The 21,935-nt window shown below is 44.2% G+C and overlaps 1 protein-coding gene across 5 annotated transcripts in view; it reads right to left on the minus strand.

The window, feature by feature from the left end:
* Positions 1-21,935, minus strand: part of LOC100878796 (uncharacterized) — a 114,857-nt gene that overhangs the window by 3,835 nt on the left and 89,087 nt on the right. For 3 of the 5 annotated variants that reach the window (XM_076530234.1, XM_076530235.1, XM_076530236.1), the window contains 2 exons: positions 5,382-5,685; positions 2,240-2,776 (listed from right to left, as the gene is read on the minus strand). In XM_076530234.1, coding sequence (XP_076386349.1) covers positions 2,240-2,776; positions 5,382-5,685 — 841 coding nt within the window. Of the gene's footprint in view, positions 1-2,239; positions 2,777-5,381; positions 5,686-9,053; positions 10,865-21,935 lie in introns of those variants that run through there. The other 2 variants (XM_076530233.1, XM_076530237.1) reach the window with 2 other exon arrangements.

Here is a 21,935-nt window from a genome sequence, read left to right on the forward strand (position 1 = left end):
TCTGTTCCATATAAATTAGACTTAAATGAAACATCGGTAAAGCTTGAGGCAGTCTGATGATATAAATGTGCAGCAAAGTAGTAGTTATGGAACATGAATTTGAAGTTGCAAGGTTACATAAACACTGCGTGGAATGGCTGACTTATACGGTACACAAAATGGCTGACTGAAGCAAGCGACGGGCATCGAAAATCAACAATGAAGTAGCACATAATAACACTTAAAGCATACTTTGAACTTGAAAGTTTGCGGTAGATAAATACTATGTGGAATGACTCACATCACACAAAATAAACAACGAAGCAACACCTACTGACACATCATATGTTAAACTTTGAATCATAACCAAGATTTCAAGAAAATTACCACATACAAAAGTTTCAAATTCATGCTATTTTCATATCAAATGTATCCAATCGTTAGGTCTAGAACAAACGAACAGGTTACAAAATCGCAATGGTCATTAAGCTAATCAGAAGCAATCAGATCGCTGTCGAGGCAACAGTAGCTCACAAATAGCTAATGACATAGTTGAGAGTAGCAGAAGAAGCGGCCTTGAGCAACCAAGAGGATCTTGGACGATCAGTATGTACCAGTCATCGAATGCACGACAATTATCATCGATCGTGGCTGTTCCATGAATCAACATGCTCCTGTCGATCGAAGCATCAACGCACAACGTTACGACGCTCGGAGACCTCAGAAAGGCGAAATAGATTCCATCGTCCATTATAGCGCGTTCTGCACGGGCGATAAGAAGCATTGTCCAGGGTGCAGAATGCAACGGGCATGGCTATGACATTTATCGACACCTAGATTCAATGAATTATCGTGCACGAACCGTATGCCACGGACGGCCGTCACAGGATATAAAGGGGATAACTCCTGAGGCTGACAGCTAAATCGTTCCAACGCTCGGGGGTAAATGACTCTCAACGGACATGGTTACCGGGCGTAAATAATTGTCACGTTGCAAAAAATCCGATCGATCGAAGAATCTGTCTCGCTTTCTCTCCCGGCATCCCTCGGGTTGCCTTTTTTCAGTCCCTGCTCTTTTCCACCCGTACACGCTATGCAATGAAATCGTACTCGTTTTACGTCGCTAATCCGTTTCAGGTGATAAAGTTGCAGCCGATGCAGGGGTAATTAAAGCGAAGAAAACAAGAGGAACACGGCGGCTGAGTATCGAAGGTCTCCGATGAGTCGTCACGATAACACGAGGGAGAAGTTGATCCTGATCTATGCAGATCGGCATGCCGGTTATAAATTATGGGTTCGCGTGAATATGAAGAGGGCACTTATGCTCATTAGCGCGAATTATCGCTGCTTAAGATCGTTTAAGAATCTTAATTCGCATAAGAACTTGCCTTCAATCCTTTCGGAAAATTGTTACTCGTAATGAGATTACGATTGCTCACTTTTATGAGATCCAGTTTTTTCGCACAACGGTGCATTCTTTGCGCGTTTATGGAGATGTAACGTATTTCTCGAAATTTGAAAATCAGATAATCAAAGTTGGTGGTCCCTGATTATACCTGAGATATCCTTGTATCAATATTAACACAGAAATTAGAAAATACACGCGAGTTCTGTTACCAAAACCTGTCACCAGCGTTAACCAAACAAGCTAGACTCGCTGTCAGCCTCGTCATCTGGTAGGTGTTTATTCAACACCTTTTGAGCGCTGACGTGGATCTCCAGACGTCTCTTGCTCGAATGATGGATATAGATAATTTCTCTTCCTGATGTTATTCAGACAAGTCTGCGAATATGTATGCAGTCATTGTACATCAAGGTCTGTTATACGTTTGCGGAGTGGACAGATACGTTTACAGATCAGGCGACTTACAAACCTTTCACTTTTAGGGACAATGCATCGATCACCAATTACTGAAATCTTTAATTGAAGTTTTGTACATCTACATTTTGTTCCTTAACTTATTAATGTCTGTTCGAATGGTGTTCAGTATCTGTACACCGTTTGCATACCCATTAACAGTATACATTCATAAACAGGAGAAGCAAATGTACAAATGAATTGGTAAATGGGTGCAATAAGTTGGTAAACCATAATGTCCAACTAAATTGAACCAAAGTCTCGTCAGATATACCCAGAAGCACAGAAACACGTAGCCTAACATCGAAACCTGAACGAAAGCTCACGCAACAGATGCCAGGGAATGCTCGCATCACGAAGAGATTTCAAGAAGAATCCAAAGAAGAGTAACAGGCGATTTACCTGTCGATCGCACTCGAGACAGGCAAAGTGCCTCATGTGCCAGGCCCTGCCTTCGGCCTCGGTGCACTCGTCGGCGAGAATGATCTCGTCGCAGGCGCAGCATCGCGGCTTCAAGGTCTCCGCGTGATGCCTGCCGCAGTAGAGTCTGCCGTCCCTCCAGAAGTATATCAGGTCGACGAGCAGTTGCCTGCAAACGCAGCAGACGAAGCACGCCGGATGCCACAGCGCGGATGGACCAGCCCGGCTGGCAGCGACCGCCATTTCACCGGCGGCGATCGGCCTGGTGCACTCGCGGCACCCGGCTCCGTGAGGCCTGTCGAGTTGGCTCGCGTGTCCTCGTCCCAACGCCTCGCGTTTCCGCTGCGCGGCGAACACCCTCAGCTCCCGCTTCTCCTCTTCGGTTAACCCGCTGCAGTACCTCGCCTCGTTGTCGTGCGGCGGTAGCTGCTGCAGCAGCTGTTTCACCCGCTCCCGCTCGCCGGCGCTGCCCGCGTACGGGATCTTGTCTTCCGGTAGCGCGCTGAAGTACAGGTGTACCTGCGACACACCGCGTGTACGCGCCGATTGTAATTAAGACCGATCGCCTGGAAGGCCAACGTAACCTTCGCCTCTTCTTTCGTTTCGAGCTATCACGCATTGGCGTAATTAGGGGATACGTTGAAGGCAAGTCACGGGTTCTAATCTGTTGTGGAGGGATTTTGGAGGTTTGGGGATTTGGGGATTTGAGAGCTCTGGGAGGTGAGGATTTGGGAATTTCGAGGTGTAGAGATTTGGAGGTCTCGGGATCTGGGGGTCTTGAGAGATCTGAGGGTCTCGAGATCTTGGGGTCTCGGGATCAGGAGGTCTCGAGATCTGGAGATCTTGGGATCTGGGCGTCTAGAGAGATCTGGGGGTCTCGGGATCTGGGGGTCTCGGTATCTGGGGGTCTCGGGAGCTGGGGGTCTCGGTATCTGGGGGTCTCGGGAGCTGGGGGTCTCAGGGTCTGGGGGTCTCGGTATCTGGGGGTCTCGGGAGCTGGGGGTCTCGGGATCTGGGGGTCTCGGGATCTGGGGGTCTCGGGATCTGGGGGTCTCGGGATCTGGGGGTCTCGGGATCTGGGGGTCTCGGGATCTGGGGGTCTCGGGATCTGGGGGTCTCGGGATCTGGGGATCTAGAGAGATCTGGGAGTCTCCGGATTTGAGGGTCTCAGGATCTAGGGGTCTAGAGAGATCTGGGAGTCTCCGGATTTGGGGGTCCCAGGACCTGGGCGTCTACGGATTTCAGGACATAGGGTATTTCGAGATATAGACATTGGGGAGCGTAGAGAGTAGAGGATATAGGGATTCGGAGTTGCAGAGATTGGAGGATCAAGGATTCAAGGATGTAGTGATTCGAGGATCTAGGCAATCGGGAATCAGGAACTTGTAGATCTTAGATTCTGAGTCTTGAAGTCTTGAAGTTCTGACTTGGATTTAAAATCTTGAATACTCCTAAGATGATCTGGGGATTTGTACCTTGGAAATTAAGTTTGCAAATCAATTTGGAAACCGTAAAAACTTCTCAATTAATAAGTGTACGATGGAATCTACAGAACGATATTCTGCTATTACAGACCCACTAAGGTCCCCAGCTAGTTACGCCAATGGTGTGTAGAGGAATTTGAAGCGGAACCTTATTATATTCTCTGCGAGGATTACTGAAATTGAAAGGGCTGGGTTTTGGAAGTATGATGGATCGCCTGAAAGTATGCGCACTACATCGTTTCGATATGGGCGGTACAAGTAAAAAAAGTAGTTAAAAGTTAATAGTTCGATCCTGCAGATCAGGAGCAATTTCATTCTGTTACAAAACTCAAAAAGAAGCCTTCGCGGAAAAGGATCTCGCGTTATCGGTGAATCAGAAACAATTTTATCCTGACAGACTTAATTATATCGACATAAATAACAACGATGTATCATCCTGTATATTGCAACGCTTAATCAATTTTTCTGTCGATAAAAAAACACCGAGTTGCAAAGGCATTTAGTTTCTGCATGCGTATTCGTACGTGCTCTCAGGATGACAGAGTAGCTTAACAGCCTTGTCCAAAAGGGATTCAAGGATGCTACATGTTAAAAGCTTTGTTTATCGCCGTCGAGATGCCCGATATTGATCGTCCATGAATAATTCAGATACGAAATGCTTACAGTTACACGGGACGCGTGATGGACTCCTCCCTTGAACAAAACATTGGGAACAGGTCTCTTGCTTTTATTTCTCTGCGTTCTACTTATGCGTTTTGACCGCGTTCGATGGATCTACGTCAAGAAATTTAGGTACCATTTCCATAAATATTCACTGGAAGGCAATTTAGATGATCGAAGATTCGGAGAACTCTTCAATATGTTATCATAGCTCTGAACGATGTTTAGGGTACAAAATTAGAGTCATTATCTAGAGAGAAATCATGATTCCACCATATTGCTGGTTTTGTTCTATCTGTCCGATTAAGAAGGTTTTGCAAGAAATGTGGGATCTGAAACTCCCGGAAATTTCCCATGATTCTAAACCATGTGTTTTGGGTGCCTCAGAAACTGCCCCGATAAATCTCGCGGAGAGAAAGTCAACCTTTGTGCAAACCTAAAAGTCACCGCGTATGCCGCACGGCGTATCAAGGCGCGCCCACTTGATACTCCGAAGGTCTCGAAAGTTTCGCAATGCTCGAATCTTTTGGTGAAACCTCTTTCCTTTCGAACCATTCGCAAAACCGTGCAACTCGATTCTACTTCAAAATTAGTTCAAATATGTTGCTAATAGAAAGATGATGAGAAGATGATACAACTCGTGATAAGGTCTAGGATTAAGTCTACTTTCAAGCCTAACTGTTTCAAGTCTGATCAAATACTTTACCTAAATAAACTATACTACTTAACTAAAGAAACAGAAGTCTCCTTTCTGGGACATTTCAAGACTCGTACACGTGTAATTGCATTTTGAGTCTCTGTTCAGACACAAGTAAAAAGTGCATCGTTAAAAAAATGTGCTTGGAAGGTAAAAGAAGAAAATGTCTGTCTCTCGAAAGGAAGATCGAGCGTTTCCATACGTCGAGGACACAGGCTCAGAAAGGAGCGGAATCAGATGGATATCGGTGGAGATCAGTATTCGAAGCAGAGAGGTTTCTTACCTGATCCGGCCTGAGACCAGGTGGCACCCACGTGTACTCCTCGAGCGCGCATCCGCTGTCATCGTCGCTCTGCGAGTGCCTCTGATGATGCATCAGGGCCTCCTGAAGCGCGAGCCCTGCTGGAGCCGCTTGCATAGGACTCTTGAAGGGTTCCTGGTGAGAAGAACCGGCGGCCCCGCTCTGGAAAGCCATAGCCATGGCCATCGGCGGACCAGGACCGAGGCCGAGTCCCGAGGGACCGCCCGCCTCCGTCGAAGTCCGCTGATGCTCCTCCCTGGGACACCTGCAGCTTCTGCACACTTTCCTGAAACAAGAAATCAGGTTCTTCATTAGTATTCACACTTTAACGACGTCTTTGGTTCACTCCGACATTCACACTCGGTGTAATTTGTAACGGAACGTGTGTGGTACTTCTACCTTCGAATATACTTATACTCGATGCTTTTGGTAGCATAATGGTCTTTGAAGTTGTGGGATATATAGCGATAGATCTGTGCGATGTTTGATCAATAAGTTTGAACAATAGCATAAAAGTTTGTACAAGTGACATCAAGTTTGAAGATCTTCAACGTTGTGTGATTTTATAGTGATAGGTTTGAGTGACGCCTGATCAGAACAATTGCATGAAAACATTTTCCATGTAACATCAAGATTCAAAAGTGTTAAATATTGTGCTATTTGTAGTGATAGGTTTGTGCGATGTTTGATCAATAATAGGTTTGGACAATAGCATAAAAATTTGTATAAGTGACATCAAGTTTGAAAGTCTTCAATGTTGTGCGATTTGTAGTGATAGGTTTGAGTGACGACTGATCAGAACAATAGCATGAAAAGTTTTTTCAAGTAACGTCAAGTTTCAAAGGTGTTTAACATTGTGCTATTTGTAGCTATAGGTCTGTGCGATGTTTGATCAACAACAGGTTTGAACAATAGCATAAAGGTTTGTACAAGTGACATCAAGTTTGAAGATCTTCAACGTTGTGTGATTTTATAGTGATAGGTTTGAGTGACGACTGATCAGAACAATTGCATGAAAACATTTTCCATGTAACATCAAGTTTCGAAGGTGTTTAACATTGTGCTATTTGTAGTTATAGGTCTGTGCGATGTTTGATCAACAATAGGTTTGAACAATAGCATAAAAGTTTGTACAAGTGACATCAAGTTTGAAAGTCTCTCAACATTGTGCGATTTTGTAGTGATAGGGTTTAGTGATGACTGATCAGAACAATAGCATGAAAAGTTTTTCTAAGTAACATCAAGTTTCAGTGGCGTTTAACATTGTGCTATTCGTAGTGATAGGTCTGTACGACGTCTGATCAGAACAATATCACAAAAACTTTTTCCAAGTGACATCAAGTTTGAAAATTACTGTACGTGACTGATGATTGATTAAAGTATTGATTGCAGATGTAATGTCAGCATTTAATGATTATAATGTGCATGTGGGTTTATGAAAAATAGCAATATTAATTATAAAAAGTCAAATAGATAAAACTTCCAGTATTTGAAGTGCACTAGAAACTGTATATACAAATCGTGAAGGTTAAGAAAAGGCAAATACTAATTGTAAAGAGTAGAAAAATCCAAATCCCAATCTGATAGAGCATGACAGCCCAGACTGCAAATAACAAGAAGTACAAAAAATGAATATCTAAAAAGTATCTAGAGTCTAGAGTATAAAAAGTAATTGCGAGGAGTATAAAAGCAGAAAGTAATTGCGCGAAGATATAAAAGAAAATACCAATCGTAACGGGTACGTGAAACTGAATACTAATAACGGAAAGCAAATGGACGGGCGAATACTAATTGTATGCAGCGTGTAAACATGAATACCAATGTCGTGAACATCCGCGTATCGAGATATCGATTAAAACCGAACTGTAAAAAGTAACAGTCTTGTAAACGAAGATACGGGAATTAATTGAAATTAATCGAACCTTTCCATAAAAGAACGATGAATACGGTTTCATTAGCATTTTCGGCGCCTCGGAACCGTTAATCGCCGTTCGAACTTTATTATAGACGAAACTGTACAAACATATCCAACGCAACACAGAATTCATGCTGGCAGCCACACAAGCTGCATATTAATATCGAACAGTGTATTCGGAGAAGAATGAAGAAATTCCATTCCCACGGGAAGCAATAAATTCGCTTCCCATTAGCATTCGGAAATTCGAAGAAGCGCAGGATTCTCTTCCCGGTTTCGAAATTAATTCGACATTTATTTACGGTTATCCCGTGCACTTTTCGATTATTTTTTCGCCGCAAATCACAGCGTTAAAAAGCAAAGTGTCCGGGAAGATAAAGAAAATGAATAGTTAGCGTGTTCCCTTCAATTTGTCTTCAGCATCCTTAAGAACTGCTGGCACGACCGTGCGTAAGAACCATAAACGCTTATTCTGACATTCGAGATTACACAGGATGTAAGGCCGCGAGTTCTCAAAGTCGGAAGTGCGGGCAACGTGTAACCATTTAGAGAATGCTTTATCATTACGCGAAGAACGACGAGAAATCCTCTAGCGTGGCAATGAATCGTATTTGCATGGGAAATGATGAATTGACATCGAATGGCGGGCCTGATTACACGGTAACCCCTGCAGTTCCCGAGCTAAAACCGTTTCACCGATATATCGTAATTTAAAAAGCAATTTGTTTCTGGCCACACGACCACTACTCTATTATGTTTCAAAAATGCACCCAACAGATTCAATCTTCGACGAAACGTGCAAATTTACTTCCACGGAAAATTGATCCGATTACGGCAGCCTAGCAATTTGCTTGCAAAATTATTCGCGAAAACAACGAGGCGCAAAATAAGACAACGTAGCATCCTTTCGCTGCTGGACCCTGATCTTCTCGGTAATTATTGGTTAATTTTTTGCCGTTACCCGCAAATTAGATCTCACACGGCGAAATGGTGGATCATTTTCACTCGGATGTTGCGCAGATATTATTATGCAACAAAGAAACAAAGATAATCGTTGCAAAATTGATTGTAAGGGGTGTGGGAAAAACGAGTACCACAGCGGCGGAAACCGAATACCTGTATAAGGCGTAGAAAACCGGGTACTAATCGTTGCACTTGCTGAGAAACCAAACAGTAATCGCAGAGAGTGTACACAAACCATGTATTAATTGCGAAGGGCTGTTTGGCAACTAAGTACAAAAGGTTGCAAACAATTGGAAAACCTAGTACTGATCATGGAAAGAGTAGGACCCTGAATAATAATTGTAAATAGCGTGCAAAATTGAATTATCAGAGGACATCAAATACTAGTTAACGCACGTGTAAACTGGATATTGATTGTAATGAGAGGTGTACGTCGCTAATTACGAACGATGCGAAGATGCAGACGCTAATTGTGCAAGGTCTGGAAACCTGAACACTAAACAGCGTAAATCCAAGAACTTGGGTACTAATTGCAAACTATTAAGAAATCCACGAGTATCCATGAGATCCAGACACAAGTCGCAGTCTCTTGATATACCGCAATGAGCCATAGGTCATTGCGTTCACTGTTCACTTATATCGTCGACGAGAAAGAATCCGATCGGTCATAAGAGCGGGACCAAAGGAAGGAGCGGTGGCAACGAGGGCATCTCTCGGACCACTTTCCCTGGCGATCGATCGCTCGCGAAACGAGAGCAATATCGCGATCAACTCACTCGTGTGAAGCGGCGGCGACATCGTAACCCGAATGCAGGGAGCTGCAATCGGCCGCGCGGCTGCATTCCGGTTCCTCTAGCCGGCGATCGTTTTCGAATCCCGCCGCGGCATCGTGGGCACCGTTCAGGAATTCCACGCACTTCTCCGTTGGGCTAGTCCTCGAGGTGGCCAACGCGGGGCAGCCGACCACCACGCCGACCACGTCGTCCTCTTCGTTGCCGTCCTCGCGATTCCTCAGGAAGGCGTCCAGGTAGTGCTCCTCGGTGGAGGGCAGCTCGTAGACGGTTCCGGGCGTCCAATTAGTCCCGAGGTCCCTCCTTCCGGCCGTCTCGTCCTCGACCTTTCCGGCCTGCTCGTTCTTCCTGGCGTACAGCTTCCGGAGGTAGGCTTCCTGGTGGCTCCTGGTGGCCCAGCAGCCACCTTGCCACCATCTCTTCGAGCCCAACACCGAGGTCTTCCGTCTTCTGGCCAGGCTCGACATCGTCCCCTTTTCAACGAGCCGCCCAGTCCGATCGAGTTGCACCGGGCATCGGCGAGTGTCTCTCTTTATTCGAGCCGCTCCTCGTTTTCTTTCAGCGGCACTCGTTTAATCGTGCCCGAGCGGAGGATGCATTAAGCCTCTCCCTCGGCTGATCCTCGCTGATAGTCGATCGTTACGCGGCCACTTCGATCAGCCACGGACAGCTCCGATACGATCGTGGTCCCGGCGATGACGATCCTGGTGCCAGCCAGCCACCGGCTGGCTGCCTTCGGGACTCACTGACTTCTCGCCCAGATACCTGGACGTCGAGGTTGTCATTGTCCCGTTGCTCGATCAGGGATACCCGATACGGTGAAGCCTCGACGACGCTGACAGGGCACGATCGGCGAGCTTCGATCGATCGTGTGGCATCTTTTCTTCGGTGGCGTGCAACACGAGGGCTCCGTTCGCGAACCAGGACACGCCGGGGCTACGAGAACACGGCTGAACCGGTGCCAGAGGGAGGAACAGGGAGCGATGGGCGCAAAAGGGACAGCGGAGAAAGCGAGCGCGGTGGATAGATGGGCGGGGAGGAACAGAGAAGGAGAGGAAAGAAAGGTAGCCGAGGAAGAGGAAGGGCAGAGCGGAGACAGAGAGACGAAAGAGACGGAGCGAGGAAGGTGAGATAGAGAAGGCAGAGAGAAAGGGTAAAACGAAGAAAGGGAACGCGATGGAGGGACGGACGGGGAGAGGCAATCTGTACGTATAACCGGTAGTACAGCCGGAGATTAACGTTTTAATACGCGGCACGTATCCGAACGCACAAAGGGAACCGGGCGGATGATAGCGTTTTACGAGATCGCCGGTCGATCCGCCGATCGATATCCTCTTCGACTTCCTCGCCGAGTTCTCGACCGTCACTTTCCGATTCCACCGACACGGATCTCTCGACCACCTTGGAAATCGAATTTGGCTCGCGTCCGATCACTGACACGCGACGTCGCTCCGAACGATCCGTATAATACCGTCCAGCGATACCGGCAACTGTCAATCTCCAGAACTCACCGAATATCACTGTGACCAACGTAACCACACTTCGACACCGAAACCGTATCACCGATTGTCACCTTTGTCACCATGAGAGCCGATCGGCTCGAACCTCGCGAAGATCACCGGCAAGACAAAGTCATCCAGGACCACAGGTATATGTTCGCGCGGTTAATTGGCGGACAGGATCTAGCCGCCGCGAACACGTCGAAAAGCTTCTAGAAGCGGCGTTCTGTCCTTCCTACTCGGGCGTGCTGAGGCCGAGCGGACACTGAGCGCACTCGGGGAGCAGGGGCCCTGAGAAGAGCGGGGAGAAGCGGCCGGCCGGCCGTAAAGCCGCTCCAGGGTAGGGAGAACAGGGGCCCGTTCTCGAGAGGCAGCTACGTCGGCTCTGCGTGTAACTTCCACGCCGCCAATACGCGCTCGTCTCGCCCCACCACCCGCCCGCCTGCCTTCCTTCCCGATATATTTATATTCGTTTCTAATACGTGTGGCGTGTCGGGGCCTGACGCCTCGCCGAGGGGCCCCCGTTCGAATACGCGCCAACGCTCGGCTCTTCGGATGCGAAACTCTTCTGCGACCAATGCCGAATCTGGATTATGAGATAATCGGAAGATTTCGCTACTTAACTTTTTACGGGCCTTTGTACAATTGAAAATTTAGAAATCGAAGAATTTGGGGATTGTAAAATTTACTCAAGAATTGGGGACTTGGAAATTTAATTATGTGAAAAATTGTGGATCTGAGGGTTTGGGACATACTGGTATTTGGGAACCTTGAGAATTTCCAACTCCCCAAATTTCCAACTCTCCCAATTCCTAATTTCTCCAATTTTCAATTCCTCCAATTTCCAACATCTCCAATTCCTAATTTCCGCGATTTCCAACTCCCCCAATTTTTAATTTCCCCGATTTCCAACTCCCCCAATTTCCAAATCCCCCAATTTCCAAATCCCTCAATTTCCAACTCCCCAAATTTCCAACTCTCCCAATTTCTAATTTCCCTAATTTCCAACTCCCCAAATTTCCAACTTTCCCAATTCCTAATTTCCCTAATTTCCAACTCCCCCAATTTCCAACTCCCCAAATTCCTAATTTCCCCGATTTCCAACTCCCCCAATTTCCAACTCCCCCAATTCCTAATTTCCCCGATTTCCAACTCCCCCAATTTCCAACTCCCCAAATTTCCAACTCCCCCAATTCCTAATTTCCCTAATTTCCAACTCCCCCCATTCCTAATTTCCCCGATTTCCAACTCCCCCAATTCCTAATTTCCCTAATTTCCAACTCCCCCCATTCCTAATTTCCCCGATTTCCAACTCCCCCAATTCCTAATTTCCCCGATTTCCAACTCCCCCAATTCCTAATTTCCCCGATTTCCAACTCCCCCCATTCCTAATTTCCCCGATTTCCAACTCCCCCAATTCCTAATTTCCCCGATTTCCAACTCCCCCAATTCCTAATTTCCCCGATTTCCAACTCCCCCAATTTCCAACTCCCCAAATTTCCAACTCTCCCAATTCCTAATTTCCCTAATTTCCAACTCCCCCAATTTCCAACTCTCCCAATTACTAATTTCCCCGATTTCCAACTCCCCCAACTCCTAATTTCCCCGATTTCCAACTCCCTCAATTTCCAACTCCCCAAATTTCCAACTCTCCCAATTCCCCCAATTTCCAACTCCAATTAGGATTTTATCCCAAGGATAAAAAATTGTGGGAAATAAATAAGAAAAGAAATAGTTAGTGGACTATGAGACCAGAGTCCATAGGCACAGTAGCAGCCTGCGCCGTTCCTGGGCAACTTCCAACTTGGTTCTTAATACATTAAATATTGTGCAGTATGTAAAATATATGTCTAATGCCGATTGCCAGTCTTGCAGGTACCGTACAATGCAGTCGTCTGTTTTACATTGCGAACGTCGGTGAGCCGGTGTGTTTAGCACTTTCAACCACGACCGTTCGCGACAACACGCATCGACTGAATTGTTCGGGCTAATGTAGCTCGCAGCTGGCGATGTCCCGTAAGCTTGTTGCAAGTAGTTGCAAATGTTCCTAAGTAATGACGACGTCGTTTTTCTAGAGTATCTTCTTAATGCCTCGACGCCGGCCAAGAAACGCGGTAATGGTACTTGACCGAACGTTAACCCGACTGCGTCGCTCGTTCGCAACGTTAATTGCTTATTAATTGATCATTAACCGGGTGGTCCGATAACGTCCAAATAATTTCGTCGTTGTCGAGCCTCTTATCTGACCGCTCAGTCAGACTGATTATTTTATCGTGTACGGTGACAAATATATATTTGAGATGAGTAAAAATTACTGGTTACCGACGAGTACTTCCATTCAATTACGCTTGTTGAAAATTATGTCTGGCGATGATTAATTAAGCAGGATGCTGCTATGGCATAATCAGTTTAGACGAGAACATAATTACAGTGGCGGCTAGGAATATAACGGGACAGGAAAGCAAGAGAATTTTAGGTTATTGAATCTTGTTTAAGTAGGTTTAGAGACTTGAGATGGGAACTTGGAGATTGGGAATTTGTGAAGTTGGGAATTTTGGGCAGGTGCAAATTTGGGGGCTTGAAATCGGGGGAGTTGAGAATTTGGGGTGCTGGAAATTGGGAGAGTTGGAATTGGGGAAGTTTAGAATTTAGGACGTTGGAATTGGGAAAGTTGGAAATTGGAGGCGTTGGGACTGGGAGGATTTGGAATTGGGGGAGTTGAGAATTTGGGGTGCTGGAAATTGGTAGAGTTGGAATTGGGGAAGTTTAGAATTTAGGACGTTGGAATTGGGAAAGTTGGAAATTGGAGGCGTTGGGACTGGGACGATTTGGAATTGGGGAAGTTTGGAATTTGGGAAGTTGGAATTGGGGGAAGCTGGAAATTGGGGAAGTTGAAAATTTGCGGAATTAGAAATTTGAGGAATAGAAACTTTATATAGTTGGAAGTTGGGATACTAGAAATTTCAGAAATTGTAAATTCGAGGAATTAGAAGTGGGGAGTTCTAATCTCAAGGTTTGAAAATTTGAAGTGACGTAATCTTGAACACCCAGAAATTAAAGTTTTTAAGTGCACGACCTCAATGTAAAAGTAAATTATAAAGCAACAACTCAATAAAATTTGTGAAAGCACTGCAGAAGGCACGACATCCGGTTAAGACAAATCTCGATCACTTCTGAACGCTTGGATGACCAGTAACCAGGAAATTCCTACCCAATCTAAGTGGAACGAGTCTCTTTTTCTTCGGGCCGATTCCAGGATGGTTACTAATGATACAGATTCTCTTCTGGCGATGCGAATTCGATCGCTTAATCATTTGGTGCATCGTTGCCGTACTCTCAAACATTCTACAGCATCGAGCTACCAGGGAAGCCAAGAATAATCGAACGCACCTTCTATTCCGTTAATCGTTTTTCTAACTGGCGCATATATTTTGCTCGAGCGAGTCAGCGGCTGATAGCCAATTTTTTATCGCTCGACTGTTATTTATAATACACGAACGTGACTATTTTATTTATTGCTAACCAATTAAACGGATGTGCCACCTGGAGCCAGGCTTTCTTATTTATGATAGCCAAGCTGTGCTGCTATTATAACTTCCTGGGGTTAGACACATATGCAACCGACTGCTTTTAAGCTTCGTTTAAGCTTTTGGCATTCTTTGATATATCTGTCTCGTGACGTATGATGAATCTTGGTCAAATTTCTTTAATATTTATCTTGAAGTTTAAGTACATAATTTGAATAATAGAGGATATGTATACAGAAGGCTGTATACAAAATTGGCATAATATTTTAACTTTATTTGTTTAAACATTGTAACAATAGATATGGCAAGAAGTTAATGACACAGAATTTTTTCCTTTACACAACTCCCCAATTTCCAACTCCTAAAACTCCAACCCCAACGACCTCGAGTCGTCTATTTGACACAGCATTCTACATCGACCGAGTTACCGCAGACTACGATAACCCCTATTCTACCTCTCCCTCACCCAAAATCGCGAAATAACCAATAATTCGAATGAACCGCCATTGATCTGATCCCATCATGATTCTCGAAACCGCAGTCGAACCGTGCAGCGCCTCGTTGCGGAAATCGACGGCGAATTATCGAGATTTTAACCGCCGCAAAATGGCCGAACCATACTCGCTCCAAGCAATTTTCGCTTGGGCGAAAGAACACGGCTGGCATGGAACAAAACGGCCGTATAATTTATCATACACGGGCTACCTTGTTACAGGGAATTCAGTCTGTCTGAACTCGCGGAGCGATTAAAAAGATGGCCGATATTTTATCGTCATGCGATCGAAATTGGCCGCTTAATTTAATTCGGGGAGTAACGATGTCGTAGCTTTTCGTTTCGCCGAAACCGTTCTGCACTTCGAGGAACTCTTTCTTGCCGGGAATGTCTTCATCTGCTCTTTGTTCCCTTCTTCGAGGAATCGATTGTTTGCAACTTTAAGGAACACCGGGCTGAATGGTTCATTTTCAATGAAGACAGAAATTTGAGAGAAATTTTACGTTTTTCTCTAGTCACTATGCGTTTTATTCTATTTTGAGGATCCAGAGAAAAACCACACCTCGTCGTTAAGATTCTATCAGCTTCCTTTCTTAAAGAATTCTCTCGAAAAACAGCCAAGTTTCCTCGATCGCTTTTTCCAGGTTCTGGACTCGATATCTAGGAGGAATTTTAGTTAAGCGCGGTTAAAAGGATGCGCATTCCGGTTGCGCGGTAATTGCGCAGCGAGGATCATTTTTGTGTATCAAATGCATTAAGGATGGGGTTGCAAGAACTTCGGGATGCTTGCCATTAAAGTTTCGATGAAACTTTTTCAAATTGACTCTTTCCTAGGGAGTAGGAAGGTTAACCTTTTGCACTCGAAGGTAAATTCACTGTTTTGCAAGCAGCAACTTTAAAACTTATTTAAAAAGTTAAATGAATTCTATTGAGGTTATTATTTCTCTACTAATAATTTCCACTACTGTTAGTTTCACTATATTCATACATCACACGTGTCATATTATAGAATCAGTTAAAAAATCCTCATTTCAAATTATTGTTTGAAGTAAAATGGTGACTGAGAGTCACCTCTTGAGCGCAAAGGGTTAAACTGTAGACGGAACAAATTTTGTACTGTTATAATTTAGTATCCGAATAGGAAAGGTATTTAGCAGTATGTCCTTAATGCCTTAAAGTCATTAGAACTTATGAGGTACATCATATGTGTTAATAGTGAAAACAGAGACAAGAACAAACTGTTCAGAAGAAGTGACCTTGACAACATATTTCAAGGTCATTTAGAATCGAGAGCTTAATAATACATTTCAAGGTCGAACCAAATAATTCCAGATCCGACTACCAAATAAAATTCCGTCGCAGCGTAACGAGAAGGCGAGAATATACGCGTCCTCTGATAAATAAACGTCAGAACGTGTGTGAACGAACAAAGAATCGATCGATCACACGGTTCTTATCCATCGTGGCTCGTGACACGCACACGTTTGCAGCTCGTTAACACGAAAACCTTGCGCTACCGTATAAAGAAGCATCTTGATCCGACGATCAGTGGCGCCGATGATGGAGGATCCGTGTGCACCGACGAACGCCCTCGGCAGAGCTTGAAAATTTCAGCTCGGTCTGCTCGAAGCACGCGCCCGTTGCGCCTCGCGTACACAAACGGGAGAGATTCATCTGCATAACAGTTAATAATTCCGGTGCAGAGTGTACCGGTTATACGGTTGCCGCGATGTGTGCACGTTACTCGTATGTGTGCTACTCGCGAGCTCGAACGGGTTCATCACGGACACAATCGTGAGCCACCTGTTTTCCTGCCGGTCTAATGGCTGGCTATGTTGCTCTACCCACAAGAACTGCATCGCCCGATGTAGCGTTATGGTACATCGTGACCCCTTGGGATGCCTCCCTTTCGGATCATGCAAATGTGCTGGCCACTCGAGGCTGCCTACGATACCTAATTTTGCGCTACTAGGTTCTACAGGACCAAATTTCGGGATAATATGATCTAGGAGGGCGAATTCATATGTTGATTTCAGTCTATGATTTATAATTTTGTGCTACCATGTTGAACAGTAACAAAGTTCTTGATAATATGATCGGGGAGGTACAATTCAAATGCTCATTTCAGTCTATGATTTATAATTTTGTGCTACTATGTTGAACAGTAACAAGGTTCTTAATAATATGATCGAGGAGGTACAATTCAAACGCTCATTTCAGTATATGATTTCTAATTTTGTGCTACCATGCTGAACAGTAACAAGGTTCTTGATAATATGATCTAGGAGGTACAATTCAAACGCTCATTTCAGTCTATGATTTATAATTTTGCGCTACCATGTTGAACAGTAGCAAAGTTCTTGATAATATGATCTAGGAGGTACAATTCAGACGATCATTTCAGTATACGATTTCTAATACTGCGCTACCATGTTGAACAGTAACAAAGTTCTTGGTAATATGATCTAGGAGGTACAATTCAAACGCTCATTTCAGTATAACATGGTCTACAATTCCTAATTTGGTTACAATATAGTATACGCTTGGTGTACTTGGTGCCTGTCACTGGACAGTGACAAGAATCAATTCTAGGTGGATGAATCTTTAAATAATGCTAAGGAACAGCACTTGTTTTCTTGGAATGTTTATTGATGTGTAGTAGTGTGGGACAAGGTACTGCATGAATTTGGTGCAGTGAAGTATGGTAGAGTAGTTTAGGAGAACTACCTATGGTAGCCTATGGCAGTATGGTATCGTATGATGTATGGTAAGGTAGAATTTGGTAGAGGCAACTATGATAGTAGCTTATGGGAGCTACCTATGGCAGCGTGTGAGATATGGTACTGTAAAATTTGGTACAGTGAACTATGATCATGTAGCCTGACATCTACCTAGCTCCTATGAAAGGTACGTATGGTAGCGTATAACATGTGGTACTGTAAAAATTAGCACAGTTAACTATGACTAATAGCCTATAGTATCTACCTAGCTCCCATAAGAGCTACCTATGGTAGCGTATGGCGCATGGTACTGTAAAATTTGGTACAGTGAACCATGACCAGGTAGCGTATGTACCTACCTAGCTCTTATAAAAGGTACGTATGGTAGCGTATGACATGTGGTACTGTAAAAATTAGCACAGTTAACTATGACTAATAGCCTATAGTATCTACCTAGCTCCCATAAGAGCTACCTATGGTAGCGTATGGCGCATGGTACTGTAAAATTTGGTACAGTGAACCATGACCAGGTAGCCTATGTACCTACCTAGCTCTTATAAGAGCTACCTATTGTAGCGTATAGCACATGGTACTGTAAAAATTAATACAGTGAACAATGACCAGATAGCCTATAGCATCTACCTAGCTCAGAGCTACCTAGCTAAGAGCTACCTATGGTACCCTATAGCAAATGGTACTGTAAAATTTGATACAGTGAACTATGACTAGATAACCTTGCATCTACCTATGGTAGCATATACTAGTCATACCCTACCTACAGTACAAACTCTACAATCTCACAAACCTCTACAACGCCCTCAACTTGAGCGTGATCTTCAACACCACAGACTAAGATACCTCATACTATGACATTACAAGCTTCATCACACCAACCCAATCCCCGTTACCATAAATGTAACGCTTTCCCCAACTCCACACTTCAGGATTACCTTCTGCTCTCCACCAATAAGACAACCTCCCAACCCACATCTGCATCTCCATATCTAACGATCTACATTTCCTGAACCTGTACAGTCATATTTGCTAAACAGTTATCGTCCGATCCGTCGATACGCTCGAATGATTAAATACGTGTACACAACATTAATCAATGTTAATAAAATATTCCGATCTGTCGCCGAGACTAATAGACTCTCAAACACGATCGCGTTCGCAGTAGCGGCTTTCTTCAATCGTAATCCGCGAAAGTCCGCTGATTTCTGGCTCGGGGCTAAATCTTTATTAATGACAGCCACGGCGCCGTGAATACATTCCTGCTCCGTGGAAGTCCATTTTCGAGGATCGAGTAATCCCCACGCGAGACGGCACGCACTCCAATGATTTAATTCCAAGGATTTCTCCTCGACAATTCGTTCCCCCTAAAAGAGAAATAACCTGTCCGCTGGATGCGTAAAAAACGTGCTCAGGTGTTCATTAAACCATCGACTGGTCTACGAGCGCGATTATATTTTTTCATGCTAGGTTCTCTTATTTAGATTCCTGGTTAGATATGCTCAATATGGCGACTACATCTGGTCGAGATGTAATAAATTATTAACCTTCGAAGGAGGGTCATTATCGCGAGTCTGGAGATAAAATGTTGCAAGTCGTGCAAGAATCCCTTGTTATCCATAAAGATTAAGTTCTTGCAACGTTACTAGGTAATCGGAATGATCAGATAACGACATTAACACGGGTTGAAACCTCAAAGATTTTACTTTCGCTACAATTTGTACAGTAGCGACCGCTTCTGATTTAACGGTGTTCAACATCACCTGGTACAATGATGTGTAACAGATACACCACTAAACCGGGCTTTAATCATTCACGGCAGCAACCTTAACCCCGTGAAAATTCATCTCCGATGATCAGATAACTCTCATAAGTAAAGACCATGACACAGCTCTTTGCCCAGCCATAACAGCTGCATCGCTGATCTGAATCTCAACCAGCCACCTTATTTCTAATGCAACGTGCACGTCCCACGGTACATTTTTGTTTTCCATAATATCCCATCTCGCCAGTTTTTCGTCTTTTATTGCTCGCTTAAGCTTTAAACTTGATTAGTAAGTCCTTCGGTTTCAAGCGTATTTATGGACTTATAATACTTGGGTGTCCTTGATACTTCTCGTATCAATTACCGTGGTCGCTGTCATCTCTTTGCAGCGGTAAATATATTTTAACGAGACATGGTATTTGGACATTCTTGGAGCTACTTGTTCTTTTCTACAGGCCTATATTTTTATGAATATATAGGAGGCAATTGCTATCACTTCTGATATTATTTATGGGGTAGATGCTCTTTGATGATATAGTATTTGGTGGAGTACAATAATCTATGGTAGTGTAAGTTAAGGTTATACATGGTAGTGTAAATTAGGGTATTTTAGGGTAGAAGTCTATAAGAACTACAGTAACACAAGTTATATCAACCTAAACCATAATAGAGCGAATTACTCACTTCCTTTTTGGCTTACACCCGAAAGCCTCAACAGTAATACCTGTAGAGTTTGAAGAAGGTTAGGAAATGGAGTGAGGGTTTGAAAGAGATTTGGAGTCTGGAGAGTCTAAAATCTGATGTAGGCTGAAATGTGGAGGTTCTGGACCTCCAGAGGTAGGATCTCGTCAAGTCTAATATCTGGAGAGCTGTAAAATCTGAAGGAATCCAGGAAAACCTAACAAGGTGAACCTTCAACAAGATCCTCTCAGATGCATCTCCGATAGATTTAATTGCAGATAAGCACTCATCAGCCCCGCATAACTGTCTAAGGAAAAAGTCGCGGATCTCCATTAGGTCACCTCCGGAGGTGCAATTAAAAGCCTGTTTAGCGTCGGTGGTGATCCTTCTTGTGCACGCGTGACCGCGTCCTCAACTTGTCCGACCAACCTTCTTTCGCGATGACACCTGTTACCAACCGAAACAGGTGGCCTACGATGTTCCGAGAGGACGGTTGCCCGAATATCCGCAGGTGCAGCGCGCTGCTCCTTTAGAGCTGCTCCCTGCTCGTCCAACGTTTTCCTTCTTTTCTTGCGTTTATATTTAGCTTCGTCTTACCGCCAGTTTACGACACGCACGGTATTTTTCATCGGGGGAACTGGTTTCTACCTACCGAACCAACGTGAATCCGTTTCTACCGAGATACCTTAATTTCGTCCATTTTTCCTGAATTTATATGTTCTTTTATAAGACTCTTTCATCTTACTGAGGTGATTCTTAGACTCTGATATGGGTTATAGGTCTAGCTTGCAGATTATAGGTCATAGGGTATAGTCTTTAGGCTCTGTAGTCTTCAACTTCTTCTTTAGGTTCTCCTCAGTCTCTAATTACTCTGAGGATCTGTAAATTCAAGTCTTGAGTATCTTCAGAGTTTACGTTCACATCCCAGACTTCCATAGGTCTTCCACAGACTTCCATCTAGATTCCTCCATATTCTGGTTTCGTCTCCATCTCTGGTTTCGTTTTCGTTGGTTTTCCTAGATTCTTGGACTCCTTCAGATTTTACAGCTCTCCAGATATTAGACTTTATCAGATCCTACCTTCTGGAGATCCAGAACCTCCACATCTCAGCCTACATCAGATTTTAGACTCTCCAGACTCCAAACCTCTTCCAAACCTTCACTCCTCCATTTCCTAACCTTCTTCAAACTCTACAGGTATTACTGTTGAGGCTTTCGGGTGTAAGCCAAAAAGGAAGCGAGTTCCCAACGTTTCGCCAGCATTGCAGCTAGCTTCATCAGGGGATACACTGATAGCGTCAACAGTAATACCTGTATGACGACAGGCTGTGAAAGCCTCAAGTCTCTTCTTCAAATTCTATAACCTTCTATGTTCGATGTCTTCTATGCATTAGTGTCTTCTATGCTTCTCTAAGCTAGCTACTTCTAGCTACATCCTAGTGTCCTCCAGTTTCATCTACACTCTGTAAGTTCCTAACATCATATTCTTCTGAGCTTCTCTACTGGGCTACCTCTAGGTAAATCCTAGAAGTCCTTCAATTTTATATAGACTCTATAACTTCCTAACACAGTTCCTATCACAGTTCCTTCAAATAAAAACGTCTGTCCACAATTATAAACCTAGATTCCATTACGATATAGTCTAGCACCGGTAATCTCTTCAGCTCCACATCACACGAGCATCGACAATTACTCGGTAGAAATCGATCTCTCAGCAGGAAACGCTCGATCATCGAACGGTCTCAATGTGTTTACGTAAAACAGAGGCTTCTAGTTTTTACGGTGCACCGTCTGTTCCAGCATCCGGTTCTCGGTAACGTGTAATATCGAATTACGCTGGGTCGTTAACTTTCTGTGAAATTATAATTTTTCTAAAAGTCAATTTCTCCACAGACGGTTCTTCTGCATGCGCATTCTTAACCTCTAAATCACTCGATCACCATTATCGAAACTCGTGCAGCGGAGGGATGGAATTTAACTGCATCCTCGCTCGTTTCTTGAACTTTAAACTTTTGAATTACTATGCTGGAGAAACGGGTTCGTCGACCTTATACGACGATGCCAATTAGGAAGTTCGGCCACGAAGCATGCACTTTATTTGCTAATTTTTATATGTAACTTTTTCGCACATTCGTAACGAGACTGATCGAAAGTAGAAAATTAGATTGAAG

Source organism: Megachile rotundata, chromosome 3 (assembly GCF_050947335.1).
Source record: "Megachile rotundata isolate GNS110a chromosome 3, iyMegRotu1, whole genome shotgun sequence".
Taxonomy (NCBI): Eukaryota; Metazoa; Arthropoda; class Insecta; order Hymenoptera; family Megachilidae; genus Megachile; species Megachile rotundata.